The sequence below is a fragment of the Mustela erminea genome, chromosome 6, assembly GCF_009829155.1.
Source record: "Mustela erminea isolate mMusErm1 chromosome 6, mMusErm1.Pri, whole genome shotgun sequence".
In the NCBI taxonomy this organism is placed as follows: Eukaryota; Metazoa; Chordata; class Mammalia; order Carnivora; family Mustelidae; genus Mustela; species Mustela erminea.
Genome location: NC_045619.1, coordinates 12,159,545 through 12,186,642, shown reverse-complemented (window position 1 = coordinate 12,186,642; position 27,098 = coordinate 12,159,545). Strand labels below are relative to the sequence as shown.

At 44.3% G+C, this 27,098-nt stretch overlaps 1 protein-coding gene across 4 annotated transcripts in view; it reads left to right on the top strand.

Moving 5' to 3' along the window:
- The first annotated feature begins 1,075 nt into the window (after positions 1–1,075).
- The window catches only part of HMGXB4 (HMG-box containing 4), a 31,901-nt gene continuing 5,878 nt past the window's right edge, over positions 1,076–27,098 (top strand). The window contains exons 1-9 of one of the 4 annotated variants that reach the window (XM_032346457.1): positions 1,076–1,161; positions 5,759–5,857; positions 6,512–6,630; positions 6,905–6,983; positions 7,748–8,703; positions 20,983–21,064; positions 22,055–22,119; positions 23,096–23,201; positions 23,650–23,819. In XM_032346457.1, coding sequence (XP_032202348.1) covers positions 5,827–5,857; positions 6,512–6,630; positions 6,905–6,983; positions 7,748–8,703; positions 20,983–21,064; positions 22,055–22,119; positions 23,096–23,201; positions 23,650–23,819 — 1,608 coding nt within the window. In that variant the 5' untranslated portion in view covers positions 1,076–1,161; positions 5,759–5,826. Of the gene's footprint in view, positions 1,162–5,758; positions 5,858–6,511; positions 6,661–6,904; positions 6,984–7,090; positions 7,206–7,747; positions 8,704–20,982; positions 21,065–22,054; positions 22,120–23,095; positions 23,202–23,649; positions 23,820–27,098 lie in introns of those variants that run through there. The other 3 variants (XM_032346456.1, XM_032346459.1, XM_032346458.1) reach the window with 3 other exon arrangements.

The following is a 27,098-nucleotide window of genomic DNA, read 5'->3' as shown; positions in this document are numbered from 1 at the left end:
GCTTTACATGGTGAAAAGAGCACTGAACCAAGAGTCCAAGGCTTCTAATCCTTATCCCATCACTAACAAGCAGTGTGTTCTAAGTCAAATCATCTGCTTCTCTCGGTCTCAATTTCTAAATATGCATATTAAGCAGCATTACTACATCCCCTTCAAGCACCCATCCGTTTCTGGACTGGAAAGCCTTCTAAGATAGGGATTCCTAATCTTTGATAGGCTCTAACCCCCGAAAAACACCCATGTGCACAAACCCCTAATTTTGCACAGTTTCATGGGGTTCATAATGCTAGGAACCAATCTAGATCTCCAACCTCTCCATTCTCCAATAACTAAGGCACTAGCCTCTTCTTGAATTCCTTTAGCAATGGGGATCTCGCTACCTTACAAAGTAGCCAAAGAAGAATGAACTGCTCTAGAAGAATAAGTTTGTCTTCACAGAGAACCAGGATCTTCGCACAGTAATTTCCAGAGCCAGTCACAAAAACCCCTCTTTCTCCTGTGTGTGGCATCTCTTCATTTGCCTGAAAACAGTTTCTAACTTTTAAATGCAAATAATTTGTGAGGAGAAATGCAGAGGATTCGCCATGGAATTTATTTTATGATGTGTTGTTAGAAAAATAGGTCCTTCCACCTCACCCGAAGTATGCCAACCACCCAAACATAAATGCCAAATTCCAAACAAGCACCGCTGCTATTAATCTGCATGATCTAGGTTTCTCAGAGAGAGAATTTAGGTACAAAAATATCCCGAAGGAAACAGCAGGGTCTTGTGGAAAGAGCGCCCATTAAGAATCAGAAGACTACCTGTGTGCGGTTGGGCAAGTCACTTAACCTCTCTGAGCCTGTTTCTCATTTGCAAAATGTGACCAAACCTACCTCACAGGGATGCCGTGAGGATTAAACGCTATAATGTTCAGAAAGCTTCCAGCCCAAGCCTGGCCCCACCGAAAATTCTCAGTCAACTCGGGTTCCCTGGCTCAGCCAGCGGCGCGCTTCTTTCGATGCACTCGGCACTCTGTCAGGAGCGGGATTCCCCTTCCCCAGCCGGAGTCTGCGCTCTGGGCTCGACTGAGGCTCCCTGGCCGCTCGCGCTTTTCTCTCCTTCTCCAAGATGGCGGCGGTCGGCGGCGCTGAGGCGGGATCCGGGCGAGCCGAGTGAAGGTAGCGGCGAGCGGAGCCCCCACGAGGCCGGCCTGGGCCCCCTCCCCGAGGCGGCAGCGGCCCCGCCCCGCCTCCACCCGCCGCTTGGGCCCGCGACACCGCCGCTGGGGCGCTTCAGGCCCGGTGCGGCCTACCCCAGAGGCCGAGCCGGGGACTGGAGTAGCGGCCGCAGTCCGCCCCCGGGAAGGGGCTGGAGCGGGCCGCCGAAGGAAGGCGGGCGGGAGCTGTTCAAATGGGGAAGGCGGGAAAGCTGCGGGGCCGGGAGGGGGCGTGCGGCCGCCCCGGGGGCCTGCGGGCACGGGCCGCCCCTCCCCCTGCCGGGGCCGTCTCCGCCCTCGGGGGCGCCGGGAGGCCGCCGGGGACGCGGGGACCGGGTCGGGGCCGCGGTGCGGCTCGGGACCCGAGGCGCGGGGTCCCCGGGCTGTCAAGGCGAAAGGGCCACGGGGTCGGTGCGGCGGGAGGGCAGGGCCCTCGGCTGGCTGGAGAGGATGCGAGGAGCTTTCTTCTTTTCCTCTTCACAGAGCTTTGTTGAACTAGCTGTTGCTGCAAAACGGCCGGGAGAATCCCATTGGTTTGCGTGAGGACCGCACAAGCGGTGGTCCTGGGGGCTCTCTGTATAAATAACCCGGTGTTGTGTGTCCTTTTTGCGGGCGACCCAGTTGGAACGTGCCTTCGTAGTGCGATCTCCGTACAGGCCCGTTTCCCCCAACAGCTATTACTTGTAGATTTACTTTATATTATGCATCAGAGGAGCACCATCTCCCCCTCTCTTTGCGGGTTAAGCAGGTGGCTGATTATATTCCCTTATAGCAGAACAAATTAAAAAAAAAAAAAAAAAAAAAACCTCAAAGGAAAGCCTGTTGATTGGACAAAAGCTTGTCAAAATTTGTATTGGTGGGTTTTTTGGAAATGTGTGTTGCCAGCCGATCTGTGCGGTGGTCGTGGTTCCGCTTAGCTGCCTTGCAGTGATAGGATTCAATCCCCGTCCCAGGCTGTCGGGATCTCCGCAGTTTCCAGAGCTGGCAGGGGCTGTGAGTGCTGCATAGGTAGGTTCCTGGAGAAGGCAGTGGCAGGAATTCGGAGTCTCGGTGTTCTGAGATTGGAGGAGATCTCTACAAAAATGACAGGACAGCACCTGCGCTCTCCCAGAAGTAAACAGTAACAGCAACAATTTGGAAACTGGCAACAGCTGGATGTGCACCTTCCTTCCTTTTTCTACATGGCCAGGCAATGGGAGTTCGTGGAGGGAGTGCTGGAAGAGAACCCCGACTCTTGAACAAGGCTCTCATTCCTGGACTAGACCCGGAATTCAGGATTTTGCTTACTGCTCAGATCAGGGGCTTAATATGTTCCCTCTTTTTCAACACTCATTTACATTCCTGAATGAAGAAGCTTGTTAGCGATTGCTGGGGCTCAGATTACCTCAAACAAATCACCTTCTGAAACTCTTTTTTTTTCCCCAATAATTATCATTTGGATCTGCAAGATAAGAAAGTACTATGCCTGATGATTTTCGCGTTTTCATTCATCACGTTGGTAATCCCGAAAGCTGTGCCTGAACAAAATGCTTCTCTACACGTGGAACAGCAGCTCCGCCTCCCCTTTTTCAGATCCTGAAGAAGAGTCCCAGAAGAGCCATTCAACAATTTGCACATTGCATGAGTACACATTTTTTGTGATGGCATGTTTCTGGCCTCCATACCCAACATTAAATAATGAATTTTCACGTATGTTGTCATTTCTTAGCACACTAAGAGGAACATAATCGTAAAACTATCCCTGCCTCTTGAAGTTGACAACATTGAATTCTATACACTCCAAAATGATGGAATTCAGGAGAATGGGTTTTAATACCTATTTTACTTTTGCCAACATTTAATGTAATTATGGCCTCTGCTTTCTAATGTGAAAATCAAACCTAATGTTTTTCACTTTCGTTAATCCCACAATGCGCTGCCTAACCCTAAACTCTGAACTTACCATGGATAATATTCAAGACCTGGAAAAAATATCAGGGGGTCATTTGATCCAATATAAATGTTGTCCTAACTCTGCCTTTCTTCCAAACTATTGCTTGAGACTTCTTTATCTGGTTTCATCTTTCCTTTATGAGTCAGCAACCAAAACTAACCCCTGAGCTGCAATAATATCTTGATTTTAAAGAACCTAAAAATTCAAGGTCCATCAGCCTGCCCAAGCTGTGAGTGGCGTAGTCCATTGCATTCAATTTCAGTTCTTTAAATTCTTGACTGCTCCAGTTCTTTAGGGATCCAGCCTTGCCTTCAGGCCCCGCTCTTTTTTTTTCTCTACAGGTAATTTAATCCTGTAATTTCTAAAATGCTTTTCAGTGTTTTAATGACAATTTCAACAGCAGCAGGCGTAATTCCAATACATAGTGCTCAAACCAGCACGTGTTTTCTCTGTTGCCTGTGCCTCTGAAGATCAACTCCTGATTTCCTGTTCCTTTTCACAACTTTTTAAATCCACTGGTAGTTTTTCAGAGCAGTCAGTTAAGAAACCATGAACATTTTTTTGTGGTTCAGAGGTCACATCATGGTTTTCTTTCTCATACTGTCTTCGGAAATGCTTATTCCTGCTCTGACTGTTAGATTGTTCGACTCTGTTTTATATCAGTTTTGATGTTACTAAAAAGAAAGCTGGCCTGTAAGTCTCAGGGCCTGCCTTTGCTTCATTTAGAAGTGCATTTTCTTGTTGTTGACGACAGGTTAGTGGCCATATTTATGACATTGAATGTTTAAGAGTATTTCCTTATCAAACATTTGTAGCCAAAATTTACTTGGCATGAAAACATTTAACTTCAGGTCTCAAGTTGTGGCATTTCTTGGCATTACCAGCCTATGAAAACTAATGGGACCTATATACATTTTTCTAATAAAGTCAGTATATTGTGCCAGTGAGAGGGCATAAGATTTTCAAATGAATGCACATGATTCCCTATGACATTCCCCCTTCCTTCACCACTTTTGGAGTCAGCACCACTTGTGTGGAAAGGGAGGGCAGTAATTTCTGTTTGAGAAAGTTGAGAATGCTGGGGCATGAAAAACTAGCTACATGATGTACGTTGCCTCATATTTCTACATGAGCTCTGACCTTAAATCCCCTTCATTTCCTATGAAAAGCCCTCAGAGCAAGCAGTTCTCTGGTTTATCACTAAAATAATTCAATCCCTTTGGTTTCTTTGCTTCACTCTAGATTCTCTTAGCTTTGACCAAGTCCATTCTTCCTTCTCCTTCTCAGGGAAGTGGAGAAATGCTTTTTTATGTTACTTTTCTTAACGTTCCTTATAAAACATTCTTGGTAATTGCTTTTTCTCTTTGTTTGTTCAACTTAGGCATGTCTGCGCACTGGATTTTATCTGACTTGTGCAATTAAATCTTTTTTCCTTTCGTTTATTTTAAATGTAACTCTTAGGAGAGTTTCTCTTGTTAATCAGATTTTCTTTCACAAGAGTTACATACTTCAGTATTAACCATACCCACATGAAGGGACTGGCAATGTCTCACTGAAGAGCCCTTCAGCATTTCTAGATTCCCCATGTAGTGATGAAGGTAAAATAAAATGTAAATAAATAAGCAATCTGATCACTTTGTAAGCATTTCACTAACCGGATGAGAACATTTTCAATATATTTAGAATGTCATTCTTAAATTTCCTGTAAAGATTTCCTGTAGGATTTGTGACATTTTCTGTCCTTAAAATACCTGAAGAACTTTACCTTAGAGTACAGTCTGTGTACTCTATGGCTGTGACAAGTCTGTGGCTTGTCATTGTCAAAGTCAAAGTGACATATAAACTTGAATGTCCAAAAAACTGTTTTTAACAAATTCAAAATAATATTTAGAACATTTAAATTATAAGAATTCTTCAAATCAATGAAAACCTTAATAATCATAAAAATTTCACCACCAATGGTCAAATGATAATTCTTATTTTCACCTAACCTTTAAAAAAGGCCTGACAGCCTTGAAAGCTGTCATGTGACCAACTAATGGAAAAAGTGTCCTTGCTTTTACATGTCTACAGTTTTAAGCAAATTCATATAGGCAAACAAAATGCATACCAAAAAATTACACTCTAAGTGTCTTTACTATCCCTATGATGTTATCACTTCTGTTTAAACTGTAATACAATAGATTTTAGCCTGTCACCGATCCACGTGGTAGGACTTTATGGTCTGGAATGTTTGCTGTAATCTGTCTTCCTCTGCATCCTGCTTTATCTGTGCATTTTGTCACCATATTGAACCTGTCCCTCTGACTTAATGTCAGTATTTGCCATCTCACTGTTGTCAGTCCTGTTGGCATTTCAGGAATTCTCATTTTGAGTTATTTTTTATTACATGGGAGGTATTCTATATACTTCACCAAATCATAACTCTAACTCATAAATCAAATCAAATTAAGCCTAGTACCACTTCCTGCAGTTTCAGCCCCAGTATATTTACAAACAGAATGAGGAGGTGACAAGACACTCCCTGTATCTTGCTGCCCTTGGATCACTACGCATTTCCATCTGGAAGGTTGCTTCTCCACAGTGATTTCGCATTACAGGAGGGTTTTCCTTCTTTGTTTCTCAGACCTGGTCCTGTAGACCGGAAGGAGCCTGGACACAGTGACACATTCACAAAGGCCCTGCAGGACCGCCATGGCTTATGATGACTCCGTGAAGAAAGAAGGTATGACCCCTTAATCTGAGCAGCATTCCAAAGAGGGTTTCCTCTTCAATCCCTGCAGCCCATGGACATAGAGACCAGGACTGGCCACCACAGCCTGGACTCCCAAGTGATGGTCCAGAGCAGTATTCTGACACCCAGCCTCCACATCATCCCCCAGACTGGGCCCATGGAAGCGAAAACCAGGACAGGGTTCCAACCTGAGAGTCTGAACTCTAAGTCTCTGTAGTCTATTGGGGCGATCCCCTGCAGCACTCGTGGTCCTTGCCAGCTCCAGTGTGCAGGAGTCTGGGGATAGGAATCACATTTTGGACTCCCACAGAGCAGCACAGCACGTGAATCCTTATTCTTTTCAGCCTTACCTCTGCAAGTCTGTGTCCACCTGCCAAATCACAACTAAGAAACCATGTCTGAGGATGCACACGGGGCCTTTGCATAGCGTGGAAGCATTGTTTCTTCAGGTTTGGTTCTTGTATTTGCAGCCAGGTCATCAAGAAATAGTCTTGTCCCCCTGGATCCTAGCCAAGTATTCCAGTGGACTTGTTGAGATGTGATTTTAACTTGGAAATGGAGGGACTGTTGCATTACATACATGGTGATCTGGTTGTCACTTAATTGCCTTTCTCCTTTCCTTCCCCAAATGAATCTGGCTTTCAGATTGCTTTGATGGTGATCACAGCTCTGAGGACACGGGACTAGCCGCTGGCCGAAGCCAACGAGAAAAGAAACGTTCTTACAAAGATTTTTTAAGGGAAGAGGAAGAAATCGCTGCTCAGGTCAGAAATTCTTCCAAGAAGAAGTTAAAGGTAAATTCTAAACATAGGAGTTAGGAGAGTTTTTAACCATCTCACGTCCTATTTCCTAGTACTGGAAGAAAGAAGCGTGTTTTTAAAACTTTAAAAGAGAAACATCGTTCGCTGTCTACTTTTAAGTTTTCCTGTGTTTTACTTTGTTTTCCAAAGTCAGAAATCAAAGAACAAAATTGGTTCCAAACTGCTGTTGCCTCATCATCTTACTCAGTGGTCAATTCTTCTTCCTCTTCAATTCCAGGATAGTGAGCTTTATTTCTTGGGGACGGACACGCACAAGAAGAAGAGGAAGCACTCCTCTGATGATTACTACTATGGAGGTGAGGAGGGGAAGGGGCAGCAGGTGGGATGAGCACATCACTGGTTCTTGGAGTCGGGGTAGGGGAAAGGGATCCAGATGTTGCTGACTCAGTGGCCTATTTAACAGGACAGTGGTTCTTGTTCTGAGTGCCGATAAACCAGTGTGAAGGAGGAGAGAGGTGGAGGGCTGGTATTTTGGAGGATTCAGCATAGAAGAACAGTCTTCATTTGTGATACACCAGGTACCAGGTTCCTTCTCCCCCCAATCATCCACTTATCTTCTGCCCATTGTTACCTAGCATCCCTTTTGCCATATGTAGTCCTGGGCCCTCTGGCCTGCACCTGTGGGTTACCTCTCAGTCCAGTGCCTATCCACTCAGAAGACCAGTTTTTCTTAGCTCTCTTATGCGCACAGCTGATGAGACTAACCCTTTACTAGAACGGGCTTGTCCTGAACGTGGAAGCAAATGACACTCTGTCTGCAGTGTAACCTAAATTGTAACTGCTCATAATCCCGCAGCTTAGTCCGTTCTTCTGGGTCTCCCCTCTCTGGCTGCTGTGAAGACTCAGTGAAGCGAACTCAGTGGCAAGAACTGTGTCCAGGGTCAGGCAACATCTACTGAGCCAAGAAGGACATGGGCGTCATCAGGAATCAGTGGAAGGGCCTCCCTCAAATCATTTCTCTTAGCCTCTTCCTCTTGTTAGTTGAGTTTTTTTGGTGAGAGAGGAAATTTGGTGGAAGTTGGTTTGTCGTGTGGACATTACTCTCTTTGATTATTTCCAGACCTTTCGTCTTTGGAGTCGTCACAGAAGAAAAAGAAAAAGTCCAGCCCGCAGTCTGCCGATACAGCCATGGACCTGTTGAAAGCCATCACTTCCCCGCTGGCAACAGGCTCCAAGCCCTCCAAAAAGACGGGGGAGAAATCCTCTAGTTCTTCAAGTCATTCAGAGAGTAAAAAGGAACACCACAGGAAGAAAGTAAGTGGAAGCAGTGGGGAGCTGTCCCTGGAGGATGGTGGTTCCCACAAATCCAAAAAAATGAAACCGCTCTATGTGAACACAGAGACACTGACCCTTCGAGAGCCCGATGGCTTGAAGATGAAACTGATTCTCTCACCAAAGGAGAAGGGAAGCAGCTCAGTTGATGAGGAGCCTTTTCAGTACCCCTCTCAACAAGCGACTGTGAAAAAATCCTCTAAGAAATCAGCTCGGGATGAGCAAGGTGCTTTACTCCTAGGACACGAGTTACAGAGCTTTCTGAAAACAGCCCGGAAGAAGCACAAGTCCTCCTCAGACCCGCGTTCCTCTCCCGGCCCCGAAGGCTGTGGGGCGGATGGCTCCCAGTTCCCAGAATCCCACAGTGCTAACCTTGATCTTTCAGGACTGGAACCTATTCTAGTAGAATCGGACTCGTCCTCTGGTGGGGAGCTAGAGGCTGGGGAGTTAGTCATCGACGACTCTTACCGGGAAATCAAGAAGAAAAAGAAGTCCAAGAAGAGCAAAAAGAAGAAGGACAAGGAGAAGCATAAAGAGAGGCGGCACTCCAAGTCCAAGAGAAGTTCAGGCCTTGCAGCTGCCACCGTGGGAGAGGTCGCAGTGGCACCTGGCCCTCCTCCCAGCATCCCCCACCCTGGAGCCGCTGCCCCTCCCCAGCCACTGCCCAGCCTCCACACAGACGGGCATGGTGAGAAAAAAAAGAAAAAAGAGGAAAAAGACAGAGAAAGAGACAGAGGAGAAAAGGTAAACCATTTTTTTAAGTGTGGTGGTTAAGAGATGATAGTAGTAAACAGACTTGGAATTAGGCAGCTGAGGTGAACAGCGGGGAGCGTGGCGAGGCCAATCTGATGGAATGACATGAGATGTAAAATAGGGCCAGTGGCCGAGTTTCTCTGGTGCAAAGACAGGGGCAACCTTAATTTTTCCTGGGTTTTCTTAATAGAGTTGTTCTCCCATCATGCTAAGCGTAAGTTTAGGGATCCCGTTGAACTTGGAATTCACAGAAGGAGCCAAACTTGGTTTCTTTCACTGAGCAGCGCTGTCTGCCTGGGGCAATTGAGAGAGATGAAGAGGTATTCTCTGAGTTCATTCTGAGAAACACATCTTCAAAATGAGGGAAATAATGACCAAGTTCATGGGACAAGCTAGTGGCTTTGCACTAACCTCCGTGGGTCACTTACTGGTATTCTTCCAAGTGTCAAATGCATGTTCTTTCACTATGTGAGTGCTTCCTGTTTGCTGGGCCCAATGTTGCAGTGGATGGAGAGAGGTGCAGAGCTGGGCAGGACATAGCTCCTGACCTCAGGGATCGCACTGATTGCTGAGGCGATAAGAAAGAGAAACCAGCCACCTTGGTTTAACTTCTTTCCTGCAACTCGAGAAATCTTCTAGCAGCTGTACTTAGGGACTGGTGACCATGTCATTAAAGGTTTTCTGTAAAAAATAAGCTACCCCTTTATTATCAAAGTAATATATTTATTTTATAAAAATTTAGAAATTCATGGGGCGCCTGGGTGGCTCAGTGGTTAAATCCTCTGCCTTCGGCTCAGGTCATGATCTCAGGGTCCTGAGATCAGCCCCGCATCGGGCTCTCTGCTCAGCAGGGAACCTGCTTCCTCCCCTCTCTCTGCCTGCATCTCTGCCTACTTGTGATCTCTGCCTGTCAAATAAATAAATTAAATCTTTAAAAAAAAAAAATTAGAAATTCAGAGTCAGAGAAGGAAAAAGGTCAGAAAGGTCCGTTTCACCACGTAAGGACAACCATTTTCTTCCCTTTTTTAGAGTCCTTGCAAAATAAAATGTCAGATAAAGTCTGAAAGAGGAGCTACTAAGGAGAAAGTCAAGTGTATTAAGAATTTGGGAATGGTAGTTTCACTTCGGTCTGTAATTGAGGTGTAAGTTGTGTTTTCCACTGCAAAGAGTACCTTTTTTTTTTTTTTAAGATTTATTTATTTGGGAGAGGGCACACATATGAGTGCCTGTGCACACATAGGGTCGGTGGTAGAAGTAGGAGGAGAAAGAAAGCCTAAGCAGGCTCTGTGCTCCTTCTGACTGATGAGGGGCTTGATCTCAACGACCCTGAACCTGACCTGAGCCAAAACCAAGAGGCAGAAGCTTAACTGACTGAGCTACCCAGGTGTCCCAAAGAGCGCCTTTTAAGTATGTATTTCTCAGAAATTAAAAACGGAACTGTACCTTCTGAGCCAAGAATGAGTGTGAGCGTAAAGAACTAGATAGTTGGATACTAGGTCAGGTGTTGCGCATTTGTTTATTTGAAAATTGCTTCATGAAATCATGTATAGTCTGTGTAAGATTCTGCTTATCCTGAGAACTCCCATTCTAGTAATACATGAATAATGCCATAAACTAATCTTACAGTGCTGAATGCAAGATGGCAGGGTGGTCAGAGAAAGCTTACCAAAGAAAACGGATTTCAGTGGAAGGGAATGCAAGAAGGCAGAAAGATGTGTAGGCAGTCGCACAGCAGGACAAGTGAACTCTAGTCCTGTGTTTCTGACTGCCTGATAAATACTTCCACCTGGATGCCGTGGGTTCCTCAGACCTCTGTGCCCCTGATTAGCTCATCATCCAGCCTCCCAAACCTGCATCTCCTGCACCATCTGCTTCTGTGTCCCCTGTGTCCTTCTGGTCACCCAGACTCAAAATTGTATGCTTAGAATAATTTTTCTCAATACTTCATTATAAAATTTTTCAAACAAAAAGCTTTGAAATCGGGGGTGCCTGGGTGGCTCAGTGGGTTAAGGCCTCTGCCTTCAGCTCAGGTCATGATCTCAGGATCCTGGGATCGAGCCCTGCATCGGGCTTTCTGCTCGGCGGGGAACCAGCTTCCCCTTCTCTCTCTCTCCCTGCTTGTGATCTCTGTCAAATAAATAAATAAAATCTTTAAAAAAAAAAAAAAAAAAAAGGCTTTGAAATCGTAGTGGACACCATATGCCACCCAATGAAATTCTGAAGTTACCATTTTGCTATTTGCTTTATCACACATCTGTCTGTACGTCAATCCATCTTTTATAATGTATTTTGAAGGAAATTATAGCTATCATACACTCCCCCCCCCGACCCAAACACTTGAGCTTGCATGTCATTAACTTAAGTGCAGTATTTTTTTCCAGGGCTTTTTTTTTTTTGGTGGAATTTACTTGTGCTCACATGTATACACGTTTAGTATACCATTGGGTGAGTTCTGACAATTGCACATACCTGTGTGACCAAACCTCTGTCAGGATATGGACATTACCATCATCAGAAATAGCATTCTCATACCCCTTCCCAGTCAGTCCTCACTGTTCCTGATTTTTTTCTAGTCTTAGAGCTCATTTTTCCATCTCCCTCTTCCCTGCTTTCCCTCTCCTCTGACTATGTCCACTCAAGCACTGAGCCTGATACTCTTTCTCCTTCATAACTTCCACGACTTTATGTCCTCTATTACCACTGCCCCATCTTGTGCCTCATCCGTCCTTGTACTTAATGTCATAAATGGCCTCCTTTCTGTTTCTTCCCCAATGTAATTAGTACACACGGATGCCAGAATATTCTTAAGTACAGCTTTAATGTGGACAGTCCTGTGGTTCGGCATCTTTAATGGATCTTTATCTCCTTCACGTTAGAGTGTGAGCTCCGGGAGGACCAGAATCGTGTCTGTCATGCTCTCCACTTCATCCCCAGCCCTGAACCCGCAGTCTGGCCTGTTGTTCTTACTCCATAAATACTTGTTGAATGAATAAATACCAAAGTCTGAACCCTTGGTCAAGCATTCATAATTGTCTGGGATTTAGCCCTAAACCTCCCTTCTCGGCTCTACCTCTTAGTCTGCATCACACGCGCTGTGTGGAAACCAAACTTGGCCCTTACACTCTTACCGCTCCTCCTATGCTTGTGTTTTTGTAGTGATCTTTGTTCTCTTGGATCAGTTGAAGCTCTGCCTTGCCTTCAAGACCTAATCACATGCCGCCTCTTCCAAGATAACCTGACCCTCCAGTCAGAATTACCTTCTGACTTCCCATACACTTTCCTCTGGGAAGTCACTGCACTTACTGTCCCTTATGTTGGAGCTTTTTCTGTGCATATTCCATTTCCCCTCTTAAAGACCAAGCTCCTTAGGGACTGCTGTAGTCACCTTACTCTTACCTTCAACTCCTCATTGTCCGTGGTAGACATTTTGTGGTAGATGTCAAATGAATGAATGTATGCATGCAAACGTAAATACTGAAGAGGTAGGTCAGGAGCAAACTGTAGAGAGTCTTGAATTAAGGATTTGGCAGCAGGCACTCGGGGCTTATGAGCAGGACTTAGATACACTCTCAGCGGTCATTTAGGAATAAAATGATAGCACTGCAGCGGATGGAGGAGACTGAGGAAGGATTGTAACAGACCACCCAGGAGGTTATTATAGCCTGAGACTTCAGGTGCTGTAAAAGCCTGATAGAAGGGACGCCTGGGTGGCTCAGTTGGTTAAGCAGCTGCCTTCGGCTCAGGTCATGATCCCAGCGTCCTGGGATCGAGTCCCACATCGGGCTCCTTGCTTGGCAGGGAGCCTGCTTCTCCCTCTGCCTCTGCCTGCCACTCTGTCTGCCTGTGCTCACTCTCGCTCCTCTCTCTCTGACAAATAAATAAATAAAATCTTTAAAAAAAAAAAAAAAAAAGCCTGATAGAAATAGCTGAGGAACAGATTCAGGAGAGGTTCTGAAGGCAAAATGGACAAGAGCTGGCTATAAGGCTTAAGTCTGGGAACACAGAAGCATTAATGAGTATGAAAATGGCCCTTAAGGTTTTGAACCTAGGTGCCTTGGAAAATAAAATTATAATCTCCTCCAGTGTAGGGCTTATTTATAATTCACGCATGTGGCTAGCAATTGCTAGTTAAAAAAAAAGGGGGGGGGGATATTTTTATGTATAGCAAAAATTTTATTAGGAATCAGTATTTGATCATGACTATTCGAACCTGAGGTAGTCATACTCGGAATTTAATCATTTATTCATCAAACAAGTATTTATGGAACATACACCATGTTTTTTAAAACCTGACCTGTGCATAAAAATTTCCTGTGGAGTTTGTTTTTTGGCTTTTGGGGTGTTTAGAGAGAGAGCACACATGCATATGCACAAGCAGGAGTGGGGGTCTGGTGCGGAGCAAGAGAATCTCAAGCAGGCTCCAGCACGGGGCATAGTCTCATGACCCCAAGGTCATGACCTGAGCCAAAATCAAAAATCAAACACTTAACCAACTGAGCCACCTAGGTGCCCCATCCTGTGGAGTTAAAAAAAAAAAAATCCTTCTCTTGGTTTTGTTTCAGTAAAAAAGAGCTATCTAAAAGTCTACCTGGAGATAGGAAGGAAGGTTTCAGGAATAGCATTCCTCCAACTACAGCGAGCAGAGATGGGAAAGCCAACTGGTAGGAACGCTGAAAGCCTCTGTGTGCCCTTTCTACTTTAGGTCCCATGACCGGGACTGGAACGAAAATAGACAAGCAAGGGGGGCGCCTGGGTGGCTCAGTCATTAAGTGTCTGCCTTCGGCTCAGGTCATGATCTCAGGACCCGGGGATTGAGCCCCGCACTGGATTCCCTGCTCAGCAGGAAGCCTGCTTCTCCTTCTCCCGCTTCCCCTGCTTGTGTTTGCTCTCCCGCTGTCTGTCAAATAAATAAATAAATCCCTTAAAGAAAAAAAATAGACAATTGAGAAACATGATTGGTTTCGGAGAAGGTAAGTCAGGGTAGATTTTAAAATATAAGTGTCAGGAGATTCAGCGTATCTGAAGTTAAGCGTGTGGGCTGGGGAGCCAAAGCACGTGGGTGCAAATCCTGGCTATGCCACTTACGAACTCTGTGCTGTTGGGCAAGTTGTGTAATTTCTCCATCTAGAAGGCATGGATGACAACAGACCTACCTGCTAGGCTTGTTAGAACCAGGGCCCTAATGTGTGCCAAAGCCCTCTGTGGCCACAGCCAACTCACAGGGGTACCACTGGATGTTTTAAATATATTAAATTTTCAAGAGAAACAGCAGTGTGTGGCATCATCGGTCAGATAACCTCAGGATCTACTAGCTCGAGATAGTTCATGGTTGCAACATCTTACCATGTTCCATTCCTTTCGATAATGCCATGTCTTTTCAAAGCTGGTCTTCTGGGAAGGCTATGGTAAAAAGCCACAGTACGGCATGAAAACCCACATGGGCACCCAGCTGAGTTCGGGGACTCTGGCTTTGCACATTCAGGAACATTCAGTAAAAGTTAATTGTTACAGTCATCGCGGGAGACGTTCCAGAGAGCCATGGAAATGCGAGACCTGGAACTCAGTGGAGCAGTTGAAGCTGGGGTGAGAGCTGGAGTGAGTGTTCCTGTGCACTAAATGAAACCCGTGAGCGGGGAAGAAGGAGGAGAGCCCAGAACAGAATCCTGTAGAACGCGCACCATGGGGCACCCGAGAAGGAAGGGGGAGCAGTGGTGTGGGAGGAGAAAGCAGAGAACAGCCCGTGTCACAGAAGTGAGGGAGCAGACTGTTCGAGAACAGACTGGACTCCGGTAGAGAGACTGAGGAGCTCCAGTGCAGCAGGGAGAACAGGAGCCAGCCTGGCCGAGTCCATGCAGGGGTGAGAGGCAAAGGCAGCAGGGGCGGAGCGCCCACTGGAGAATCTTGATACAGACAAGGGGACTGGGCTCTGTCTCCGGGGAAACATAACACTCTCCGTGCTGAGTATTGTCTTGGTGGGGGGGGCTTTTTGTCGTTTTATTTGTTTGCCTGTGTGTTGGTTTGTGTCGAATCCTGCTTTCTGGGAAGGAGGGGAGCAATCATCTGGTAATACCTTGATGATGTCCCCTTTGAGGTCATCCCCATGGAGTGGAAGTCTTTGTACTGGAGGAACAGGATCCGGTAACATTGCGAAGATACCTTTCTTTGGGTTTTACTAAATCAATAAAAGCCCATTCACAGCCACTCAAAATAGTGTCTGTGATGTTGCCACTTCAGAGGCATGCCTTCGGTTATCTGTGTGTTTCCAGAACGTTCATGTTTCCTCTAAGCAAGCTGAGGCCAGCCAAGTGGCCTGGTGTCTGGCACCCTCAGACATTGTTGTGGATCAAGTGATACCCTGAAGTCTCGGCTGTAGTTGGACTTGTCGTGCTATTACACACGTTCTCCCTCTGGTAAAACCCTAGGTGAGTGACAACAGCACTGAATGGTAAAAGTCAGGAGCTCCCATCTAGTGTGTGTCTAGGCATACGACAGCCGCTGCATTTGGCATCTCTCCAGTCTTCACTGATAGGTATCAGTAGCCCCATTTGACAGAGGAAGAAGCTGAGAAGAAAAGATACAGAGCTGGAATTTTAATTGAGGTGTCTTTAACCCCGTGCCCAGTCTTTCAGCTTACTCCATGGCCTTCTAAATCTTCGAGAGATGCTCGTCCAGTGCCGGGTGTCTTCGTCAAAGCTAAAAGTCAGTTCTAGGTCAGAGGAAACAGACGCCGTGTGCTAGTGTCTGAGATCTGTCCCACTGGGACATACGGACATTGTTTCTAAGTCGAAGAGACCGAGTATGAGGAAGTGTAGACATCTTGGGCTCGAGTACCACTGACTCGGTCCTTGTTCTGGTCTGTTGCTTACCGGCTTTGTCCTTTGGTGGTGCTTGCTCATGGCTCCCTTGTACAACACAGCGGTATAGATGAACAGCAGTTACACAGAACATGCTCTGCACAGGGCCTGGCCCCGTAAATAGCCGTGGTTACAATTTCTGTTTTTTATGCTTTGGTCTTCCAAAGCATAAAGTGTGCTTGGAAACATCTTTTTAAAGCTTTTTTCTCATCTGGTCATTTTGCATATTAGACCAAGCAAGGAGACTGCTCTTATGGTTTTGTTTTTGTTTTGTCTTGTTTTATAATATAACATTGACCTCGTAGGAAGCCGACTGTGCAGTTATCTCACCTCTTTGGACAACTGTGAAGATCTAGAAAGAAAACAGGGTATGCAAGGAGCAAAAACAAGTTTCCTGCAGCTCTGAAGAGCGCTTCCTGGGTGCTGGGGAAAGGAACTCTGGCCAGAGATGAGTCACATGACCTCCCTGCCCCTGTTTTGTTCATTGCAGAAGGGTGAACTAGCACCCCAGCCTGTGGATTCACACACACAATTCTGAGACTTTGTTATCCATCTAGTGCTTATTTCTAATGCACTTAAGTTGTGTCAGGCACTGGCCAGGTGCTGTGGATTAAAGATGAGTAAGTTGCCTTGCCAGCCAGCATCTTTTCAACTCAAAGGATGCTCTCGGTGTAGGAAGAGAGGCTGGCAAGTATGTCAGTGAGTCGAGCCTGTGTGGAGTGCCGAGGGAGTACAAGGGAAGCCTGGGCTGTCAGGGAAGGTTTCCTGAGGCGGGCCATATCATCTGAACTGAATCTTAGTGCCAAACAGGAACTATCTGGTAGAAACGAGGAGTAGATATTTCATTTGAGGAATGAAAGGTGTGTGTGAAGGTGCTGAGATACCAGAAGGCAGAGGATGTTCAGAGAAGCACAGGAAGTCCGCATGACTGAGGTAATGCCGGCAGAAGGTTCGAGTAAGCATGGAGAGGCAGGAAGAATTGCTGCAGGCCTGCCTTCTAGGAAAGGGTGGTGGAGCTGAGTCATAGTTAGTACATTATGACAAGAACAGCTATATCTATGGTTTGTAATAGGTTCTAAGCATTGCACTAAGTGTTTTATCTGTGGTATATCAGTGAATTTTCATAGGAACCCAGTGAGGTGAAGACAGTATCATCTCCATTTCACAGAAATAAGCTTGAAGAAGTGAAATAACATGCCCAGGGCACCCTCCTGTTTCAGGGGCAGAACAGGAACTTGAACCCAGGTCTTTGTGATTGCACGATCCATGTTCTTTCCACTATACAGAAAGGTGGTTTAAATTATACACAGTGGTGTGTTATAAGGCATAACAGACATATAGAATATATTTTGGAAAGATTTCCATTCAGAATGGTTCAAATAAAAGTTTTGGTGTGAAAACCTTACTTCTCTGGCACCTATTTTTTTAGCCAGATCAGATTTAGGGATCTCAGTCAAATTGGTTGAGAAGAACATCATGGTTACAAGTACGGGCTCTGAAGCCAGGCTGCCTGTGTTCAGGTGCTAGCCGTGCCTTTCCTACCTGTTGGACCCTGGAGCTCAGTTTCCTCATCTTTAAAGTGACAGTAATGGGGCGCCTGACTGGCTCAGTTGGTAGAGCATACAATACCTTATCTCAAGGTTATGAGTTTGAGCCCTGTGTTGGGCAGAAAGATTACTTTAAAAATTTTAAAAATTAAAAAAAATAAAATGGCAGTACTAATGGAATTTACCTCATTAGGGTTGTTGTAAGGTTTAAGTCACTTTCTCCAGACAATGCTTTTATACGGCCTCTTACATAGTATTACTATCAATGAGGCAATTGGGTTCTTGGCATCAGCAGAATAAAGCCAATTTTTTGGTGGTTTGTTTTGTTTTGTTTTGTTTTGTGTTTGTTTTATGTATTGCCTGGGAGTGGGGGCAGGGCCGGGGGTGGGGAGAGAATCTTTAGCAGGCTCCATGCCCAGTGTGGAGCCCTATGCATGGCTCAGTCTTATGACCCTGAGATCATGACCTGAGCTGAAATCGAGAGTTGGCTGCTTAATGAACTGAGCCACCCAGGAACCCCTTGTTTTTGTTTTTGCTTTAAGGTTTCATTCATTCATTCATTTATTTTAGAGCAGGAGACAGCTCCTGCACATGGGTGCAAGGTTGGTGGGGGGAGAAAGGGGGAGGAGGAGAGAGAGAGAATCTTGAGTAGACTGTGCACTGAACATGGAGCCCAACACAGGGCCCGATAGCACGACCCTGAGATCATAACCTGAGCTGAAACCAAGAGTCTTAACCAACTGAGCCAGCCACCCAGGTGCCCCAAACCAAGGTTTATTTTTAGGATTTTGTTTTTAAGATTTAAGATTAAGTTATGTTTTGCCTTGGGCCCCAGATGTTTTATCCTTCAAAAACTCTTAGACTAGAGTTTTGGGTGGGCTTGAAGAGGGGTTTTTATCAGATTGTCCAAGAGTTCTATTTCCCAAGACTTAATCATGACTGCTTTACAATATGCTTTTTGACAATTTAAAAAGTTACTCTTTGAAAGGTCTTGATATTGTGGTATATGTCATCAAACACTTAAAAGGAGCTTCTGGCTGCACAATTACAACATTGTGAGTCACATTTAGTAAGTGGGTTTGTTGGCAGTCATTTGCTACTAATAATAAAGTATATGATAAAGTACCCAAGTTTTTGGAATATTACCACTGTATTAAGGGGAGTCCTGTTATTCCAGATGTAACCAGTGTGATTCACTTGCAGTACTGTGTATTTTCTTGCATTGGAAAGTCTAGAGTGGAATTCCTGGCCTTGTCTTTGGAATCATGTAGAAATATTTTATATGCATAGAAATCATCCATTGTTTGTATATTTCTAACTACTAAACTACATTTAGAACAATCTCTGTGCCTTCAAGAAAGTTGGACTCTTTAGTTTGAATTCGAGACTTTCAGTCCACAGAGGGGAGTTGCATTTTGCATGGTGTTTAAGTTCTAAGGTCAGCACATAAGGTGAGAATTTTAAGTAGTCCAGGTTTCCCTGAAAATCCCCTAGGAAGGCCGGCTTCACAGCTAAGGCTGACAGACTCTGCGTCCAACAGAATGCCAGCCCAGTGCAGCTGGTTTCTTCCCAGCACCAGGTGGAATCATTGGCATAGATTCAGGAGCCATAATTATTACTTTTTTAGTTGTTAGCTACAAATATCAGAATCACACTTGAGTAGTGAGTTGCACACACTAAGAGATGGATAGGAACTATCTAGGGAAAGCAGATTCATGCTCTTTGTCACACTGCTCCAAGAAGTAGGTTCATGGAATCACCCAGACTAATCAGTCCATATCTCACACGTGCAAATGGCCAAATATAGAACTTACATGAACTGCCCTCTGTGCAGTGCCGTCCCGTTGTATCTGGAGCCCGATAAAGGGGGATTTGAAGGAATTGAGCCTTAGAACATTTGTGGTTATGCAGCTGCTCCCAAGTTATTAACAAAGATGCAGCACCTAGAACTTACTTCTGTAACATCTTAAAACTAGCTTCACCAGAACACCAAAAATAAGACCATCGCTATCTAGATGAATTGGTTAAAGTAAAGGCCTTGTTGCTGTTCTCTTTATCAGTTGAGGTCAAATGATTTTACCTTATTATCCTTCACCAACACTCCATATTTAAGTTTTTTTTCTAAAAAGGCTTGTATTGGCTTTGTGGTTGCTACAACTTCTATTTTGAAAAATGCAGAGGGAATAGAAAAGAACTGATAGTAGTTTTCCATTGTAGCCTAGCCGATTACCACATATTTGGTGGTGCAAAACAGCATCCACTATCATCTCACAGCTCTCTGGATCAGAAGTCTAGACAGCGTTCATCTGGGTTTTCTGCTTGGTTCTGGCCAGAGCAGGGGTTCTCTTCTGAGGTGAGACATCCTGTCTTCTTCAGGCTCTCGGCAGCATTCAGTTCCTTACAGTTGCAGAACTCGCAGCAACTGTTTTCCTCAAGTTCAAGTCCAGCAGGAGGGTGTCTGCTGTTGTGTCTGTTCTCTTTCAAGGGCTCTTCTGACTTACCAGGATAAGTCAGGCTTACTCAGGATGCTCTCCCTTTTGATTAACTCACACTCGACTCACTAGGGACACATGGAGCCCCTGGGTGGCTCAGTCGCTTAAGCATCCAACTCTTGATTTTTGGCTCGGGTCATGATCTCAGGGTCATGAGATGGAGCCCCGCATTCAGGCTCTGCACTCAGTGCGGAGTCTGCTTAAGATCTCTCTCTCTCCCTGTCCCTTCCCCTGCCCTCTCGCATGCGTGCTCACTCTCAAATGAATAAATTAATTTAAAAAAAAAAAAAAGGTCAACTCACTAGGGACCTTAACTCTGTCTGCAAAGTCCCTTTTGCCATATAACAATGATCATGGGAGTGATATCCCACCGTATTCACCAGCCCTGCCCACACTCACCAGGAAGGCATTCATTATACAGGGCATGTAAGCCAGCAGGTGGAAATCCTGGGAGCCATCTTGGAATTCTCTCTGTGAGAGAAATAATACTGTAATAATGTTACCAAGTACCTACCGAAGTGCCAGACACTGTTTGATTAATTCCCACCTCTTCCTCAAATAGTATTATCCATGTTTCACTTACAGGGAAACTAAAGCTCAGGGATGAAGCAGTTTGTGTTGCTAATAAATAGTATGGTCATGGTGGCATCCAAAGCCTGGGCTCTTTCCATTTTGCTGTATTACCTTGCTAAATCCTGTCACTCTTCCCCTCCGTTTGTGGAGGTGTCATGATACAGGGAAGAATAAGCATGTTTCATGCACAAAGCAGTTTGTTGAAGCGAGAGGGATTCATCTTCCACTGACTACCAAAGAATCGTCTTCAGTTATTATTTACTTCTCACATTGTACCACAAGAATGTGAGTAATAAAATAATGATAAACTACAAGTAACAGGAAAAGCAAGGTCAGGAAACTTAGTAAAAGACTAGAAATCAAAACCAGAGGAACAAAAGTAACATAGATTTGGCTCTTGGCCTTCTGGTCCCAAAGTAAAGGGAAATTATATGGTTCTTCTTTTCAAAGACAAAAATAGCCCAGGACTGGATCAAGGTTTTCTCAGCACGTAGTTCTCAAAGAAACATGTAACATGGGATTGTGTGTAGGAAGAATGAATGGCTTTACAAGTAATCATCAAATAGTGGCCACAATCTGAAAAATCTAGTCATGTAGCAAGTGGTTTTTATTAAGTAAATATTAAATATAATTACAAATTAAATATAATTAAAGAGTATCCTGTTTAAGAAGCTGGTTAGGGGTTTAGAACTCTTCCCTTAATGAAAAAGTATAGGTCTCTTCTCTGTTTTGTAACTGTGGATTCAGGGTTACTTGACCTGTGTTCTAATGAAGTCTTACTCTGTTCTATTTTTGTGACACTAGCCAAAAAAGAAGAACATGTCAGCCTACCAAGTGTTCTGTAAAGAGTATCGCGTAACCATCGTGGCTGACCATCCAGGTATAGGTAAGAACATTTCCGGTCTTCAGTTTTGTTACTCTTCATTTGTATTTTTGCTGCTGTGCGGTTTATTCAGCCAGTCGGCAGGCAACTTCTTCCTGTTGTATTAAAATAACACAAATCTCATTTTTCCCCACAGTTCTGAAGTCACTTTAGACTTTGTCTCGGTCCACCCCATCCATAAAAGAGATAAGCTTTCTGTTTATAGCTCTTAAAATGATAAAATGGGAAACTGAGTAAGATGAAATATTCTGAAGTACATTATGTGAACCCGCAGATGTTTGTCTCCAAGATCCTTTAGCTAATCCTTCCCTTAATCTGGCCCTTGGGTGTGAGTTACAGCAAAAGGACTTATTGCTCATATTTGTCTCCGAGTCAGAAGTTAGTGAGGTGAGAAAAACGCTCTGCCACAGACCTTGACAAGTCACTTCACCTCTACAAATCTCATTTGCCTAATGTGTACCATAGCTTCCCAACCTACTCGTCAAGGTTGTTAGGAGGCACACATGAAGTGCCGTAAGAGATGTGAGAGCTTTATTAAAGCATGACCTTGCCATACAAATGGAAGGGCAGCGTTGCGCTTCTGGGCCACTCGAGGGAAATTCTTTGGTTCTCTGCTTTTGAAACTTGCTAAAAATCTAACAGCTTTTATCAAATTCCATAGAACGTAAGTTTTCTTTAGCCCAAGTGGATAAGCTCTGTAAAATGAGATCAAATTGAAAGACACCAGAAAGATGCTTAAGGGAGAAATCCCTGGAGAATAGATGTGTGAGAATTTGAGCCTGTCTCATGACCACTAAAATAGCCCCTTCCCTCCCAAGAGAAAAGAGTCAAGAAAAGTGATGGGGTTTTAGTTCGGTTTTCTAGAAGAACCTTGTGCTATTTAAATCTGAGCTTAGAAAATCCTTTTTCTGGTTTTTGCTCTTATCAATCTTCTGTTTGGTTTATAGTCAAACCTTTACTGTGTTAACATTTTTTTTTACTCTTTTATGCCAGATTTTGGGGAACTTAGTAAAAAACTGGCTGAGGTGTGGAAGCAATTGCCAGAAAAGGACAAACTGGTAAGTACACTTCCTTACAAACACGGTTTTCCTTGCTTTATGCCTTCCAAAATGTGTCATTCTCCTATAGCCCATCCAGCCAACAGTGAAAACAGTGGAAAAAAATCACAAATCAATAGAAAATGGTTTGGCAGAGGGCATTAACACTGGCCGGTGCCAGTTTACTCTAGTGAGGAGTCAGTTGTAGGAAGGCTGTCTTTTCTAGCCTCATCTAGTTGTTTTCCAACAACCTTATATTTGAGCCAAAAGATGGCCTCACTTGGGCAGTGTTTATGGGTCAAAAGAGAATCTAAAATCAGCCCTTTCCTTCAAACAGCCACTGGTAAGACCAGATCTGAATGGAGGAAGGCCACCTCCTCCTGGTTACTGCCGATCAGAATTATGGGCTGTGCTCACTAGGTGAACCGGTTCCGGGTCCTTCTCCTCATCGGCCATTACCAAATAATCCATCCCACTATCAAATAGCCAGGAAGACAATGGAAACTGATCCTATTGGAATCATTCCCAGTCACTCTCCAACCAGGTGATGTGAAGGTGATCTGGGAATTCATCTGGGTGAAATGAAAATATTTGTCACCCAGGTTAGGTTATCTTTCGTTCCCATTTTCCGGGTCATTGTCATCCTGTGGTTGGCGTTGCCATCCAGTAGGATGGCATATTGAACCCCATGGACAGCATACTGAGCCACATGTTTACCCCATGATTTTACATTTCGACCTGCAAGTAATCTCAAAATCCATGCCAAGACCTGCCTGTTAGCATGGGGGAACGTTAAGAGTCCTCTACTAAGATACCACGGTGGTCAGCGTCTGAGGCCTGTTCAGTACCTGCAGCTTCAGAGTTGCTGTTCAGCCCCCACCCACCCCCTCCAGGCTTTCCTTTCTTTCCTTCACTCTCCTCTCCTGTAACTGCTTTCCCTTTTGTGTCTTGTCCTGTTTCATTTATCATAATTTCTTTGGCCCTGATCTGACTGCAGATTTGGAAGCAAAAAGCTCAGTATCTGCAACACAAACAGAACAAAGCAGAAGCTACAACTGTGAAAAGAAAAGCATCCTGCTCAGAAGTTCCCGTGAAAGTGAAAGGTAGTGACTGCGACCCTCTGTTCCTTAGAGCATTGTGAATCTTGCTTCTTTACTAGGAATCAGGAGAGCAACCTGTGTCAGAAGCAGATCTTGATACTGAGATGTTATTACCGAATATTACAGGTTGCAAAAAATAAATTTAGAAAATGTAAATCAGAAGTCACTGAACTTTTTCTGTTAAGGGCCAGAGTAAACACTTTAGGTCTTGTGGTCCATAGGCACTCTTTGTCACATATTCTTTATTTTTTCTACAACTATTTAAAAATGGAAAACTATTCTTAGCTCACGAGCTATACAAAAACAAGGCTTGGACCAGATTTGGCCCACAGTCCCTACTTTTGCCAAATGCATGATATAGTTCATAAAAGGGGGAAAAGCAGGAAGACTATCTTTGTGATGTTCCAAGCCATAGGCAAGCGTTCTCTCTCTATTTCATCTCTGTTCTCAGCTTCCTCTGCAGGAGTACTGTCACCCCAAAAGAAATCCCCGCCCACCACCATGCTGTTGCCAGCCTCTCCAGCCAAAGCCCCTGAGACAGAGCCCATTGATGTCGCTGCTCATCTGCAGCTGCTGGGGGAGTCCCTAAGCCTCATCGGACACCGCCTGCAGGAAACCGAGGTGAACGTGACTGTCAGTCACTTGTTTCTTACAGGATATGAGTCCATTTACTCCTTCCACGCGCATCCATTGAGCAGCTCCTGTTGTGTGCTAGATTATTCCAGGTGCTCAGGAGACAATGATGAAGAAAATATACACCAGTAGAACCGTCCAGAGATTTGGACTCTTCCTACTGGCTCTCAAAGTTTATGCTTACACCATTGAACAATGGCACAGAAAGGAGTTGCAATCCCCTATAACTTTTTTTCCCCAGTTTTTATTGAGATATAATCAAAATATGATCCTGTAACTTATTTTGATCTTTTTTTTTAATGCAGTGGGGAAAATGAATACAAATCCCATGGAAATTTTAATCACTTGTACTTAGAAGACAGTTTGAATTTTTCTGCACATTTCCAGTAAGGTCTTGGGTAGACAGAGTAAACTGTACAGGGGATTAAGAGTGCTTCTACTTCTTTGAAAATGGGTAGCAAGGGGCACCTGAATGGCACAATTGGTCAAGCGTCTCTTGGTTTCGGCTCAGATTGTGATCTCACGGTGATGACAATGAGCCCCATATTGGGCTGTGCGCTGAATGCAGATTCTGAATGCTTAAAACTTCTCCTTCTCCCTCTGCCCCTTTTCCTGCCCTGTCGCCCTCATGCTCTCTCTCCTGCTCTCTAAAATAAATAAATAAATCTTAAAAAGAAAGAAAATAGGTAGCAAATAGGGAAATTGAGATTCTCAAGCTCTTCATTACTCCGTGTTAAATTATACAGCGCTGTGTGCCCTAGGGAGATCTTTGTCCCTTTAAGCTTCAATTTCAAAATCACTTAACCTGCAAAGCTGTCATGTTCCATTTCTATTACCATATTCAGTTTCTAATCATATTGCCCCCTTGGCTAACTCAGTCGTGTAGTATTTCAGTTTTCCACTGGGCCCTAATAGGACATTCCAGCAAGGAAGTCAGTCTTTGCTACTAAAGCCATTTCTAAGCTGAGAAATCAGTGTTGGAATATGAAGCTATTCACTTGCTTCTCTGTGGAAGTTGTATTTTTTTTTTTTAAGATTTATTTATTTATTTGACAGAGAAATAGCAAGCACAAGTAGGCAGAGCGGCACACTTCCGCTGAGCAGGGAGCCTGATGTGGGGCTCGATCCCAGGACCCTGGGATCATGACCCGAGCTGAAGGCAACTGCTTAACTGACTGAGCCACCCAGGTGCCCCAAAGTTGTGTTGTTAATATTATTCAACAAATAAAATGCCAAAGACCACAAAAGATGAAGGTTATCCAAGTTTTTTGGCTAATTTCAATAACTTAGCAGGTTTCAAAACAACTAGGGTATTTTCATAAAGGTTCAGATATTTAAATAGATACAGATATTTCCAGAATAAAATATCCTGGGATCCTTATTTATGATTCTTAGTTTCCTAAAGTTAGAAGTAAAAATGATTTGTTTTATGCCCCTTCCATATTCCACACTTCCCCTGATATTTCCATTTAGTTTAGCAAATATTTGTTGAGTACCTAGGCATTATTCCAAAACTTGGGGAAGTAGAAAATCTGACTCTCGGGCACCTGGGTGGCTCAGTGGATTAAGCCACTGCCTTCCGCTTGGGTCATGATCTCAGGGTCCTGGGATCGAGTCCCGCATTGGGCTCTCTGCTCGGCAGGGAGCCTGCTTTCTCCTCTTTCTCTCTGCCTGCCTCTCTGCCTACTTGTGATCTCTCTCTGTCAAATAAATAAATAAAATCTTTAAAAAAAAAAAAAAAGAAAGAAAGAAAGAAAAGAAAATCTGACTCTCTTCCTGATGGTTTCCAGGTGATATCATTAGGAAACTTACAGTTTCACTGCAAAGGTAGAGCATATACATAATCAGCCATTAAAACAAGTCAGCTTCTATGAGCAGCTGCTTGGAGAGAGTTACACATACATGTGCCTAGAAAAGGGAAAGACTTGCACAAGTTTCCTAGCCCACTTTATTTTATGTAACAAAGGGTCTTATCGGGATCTAATTCACAAACAATAAAGTTTACCTTTTCAAACTGTAGGAGTTAGCGGTTTTCAGTATATTGATGGAATTGTGGCCTCATTGCTACCTAATTCCAGAACATTTTCTTTACTCCCAAAAGATACTCCACACCCATTAGCAGTAATTCCCGTCCCTCTCCAGTCTGCTTTTTCCCAGGCGTCAGTCACTTGAATACATTCTCACAATTTTGCAGTTTCCTTGCACCACTCAGTTATTTACCTTATTTTTTTTTTAATTTGATTTATTTATTTGACAGACAGAGATCACAAGTAGGCAGAGAGGCAGGCAGAGAGAGAGAGAGGAGGAAGCAGGCTCTCCGAGGAGCAGAGAGCCTGATGTGGTGCTCGATCCCAGGACACTGGGATCATGACCTGAGCCGAAGGCAGAGGCTTTAACCCACTGAGCCACCCAGGCACCCCTTTACCTTATATTTTTATTTGACTGAATCTATCCATGCTTTCACAATGATATCCTTGATATCACAAGTCTGATATTCTAATTTTTTTCTAATATAATACATCACAATGGGTATGTCAGAATAATTTGTGTTCGCCTATATGCTACCTAAAATTACATACTATGCTTTAAGGAACATTGATGTCTAAAGTCACTTATTTACAGATTGGATACTAGGAATCTAGTAAAATTAAGTGACTATGACAAGTGGACACACTGTAGCAGAGCCCAGCATGTGTTACTACTAACTCTGTCTCCCTCTTTTGCTCTGTGCTGAACTGATACAGCAAGGGTAGCTAGAGAACAAAGAGAGTTAGGGGGAGTCAGGAGAGATTTTGTCAAAGGGAGGTGCTCTTCTAACAGGGCCTGAAAGGATCTGGAGGGTTTTGTCTCATGGAGACTTTGGAGAGAGACCTTCCAAAACCAGAAAATGGTGCACATCTATTTCTTGACATTCGAGTCTTCCACAAAGATGGATGAGAGGAGCCCCAGTGAGGCCGTAGACCCCCACTTCCACTTTAACCAGATCTTCTAGCTGTTTTGCATATTGAGATTCCATACCAGGGTTTCTTGTAAGTTTTTATTTCAATCCCAGTTAGTTGGGATGCCTGGGTGGCTCAGTCAGTTAAGTGTCTGCCTTTGGCTCAGGTCATGATCCCAGGGTCCTGAGATCAAGTTCCGCATCAGGCCCCTTGCTCAGCAGGGAGCCTGCTTCTTCCTCTACTTGTCGCTCCCCCTGCTTGTGCTCTCTCTCTGACAAATAAAACCTTTTTTAAAAAAATTAAATAAATTCCAGTTAGTTACCATGCA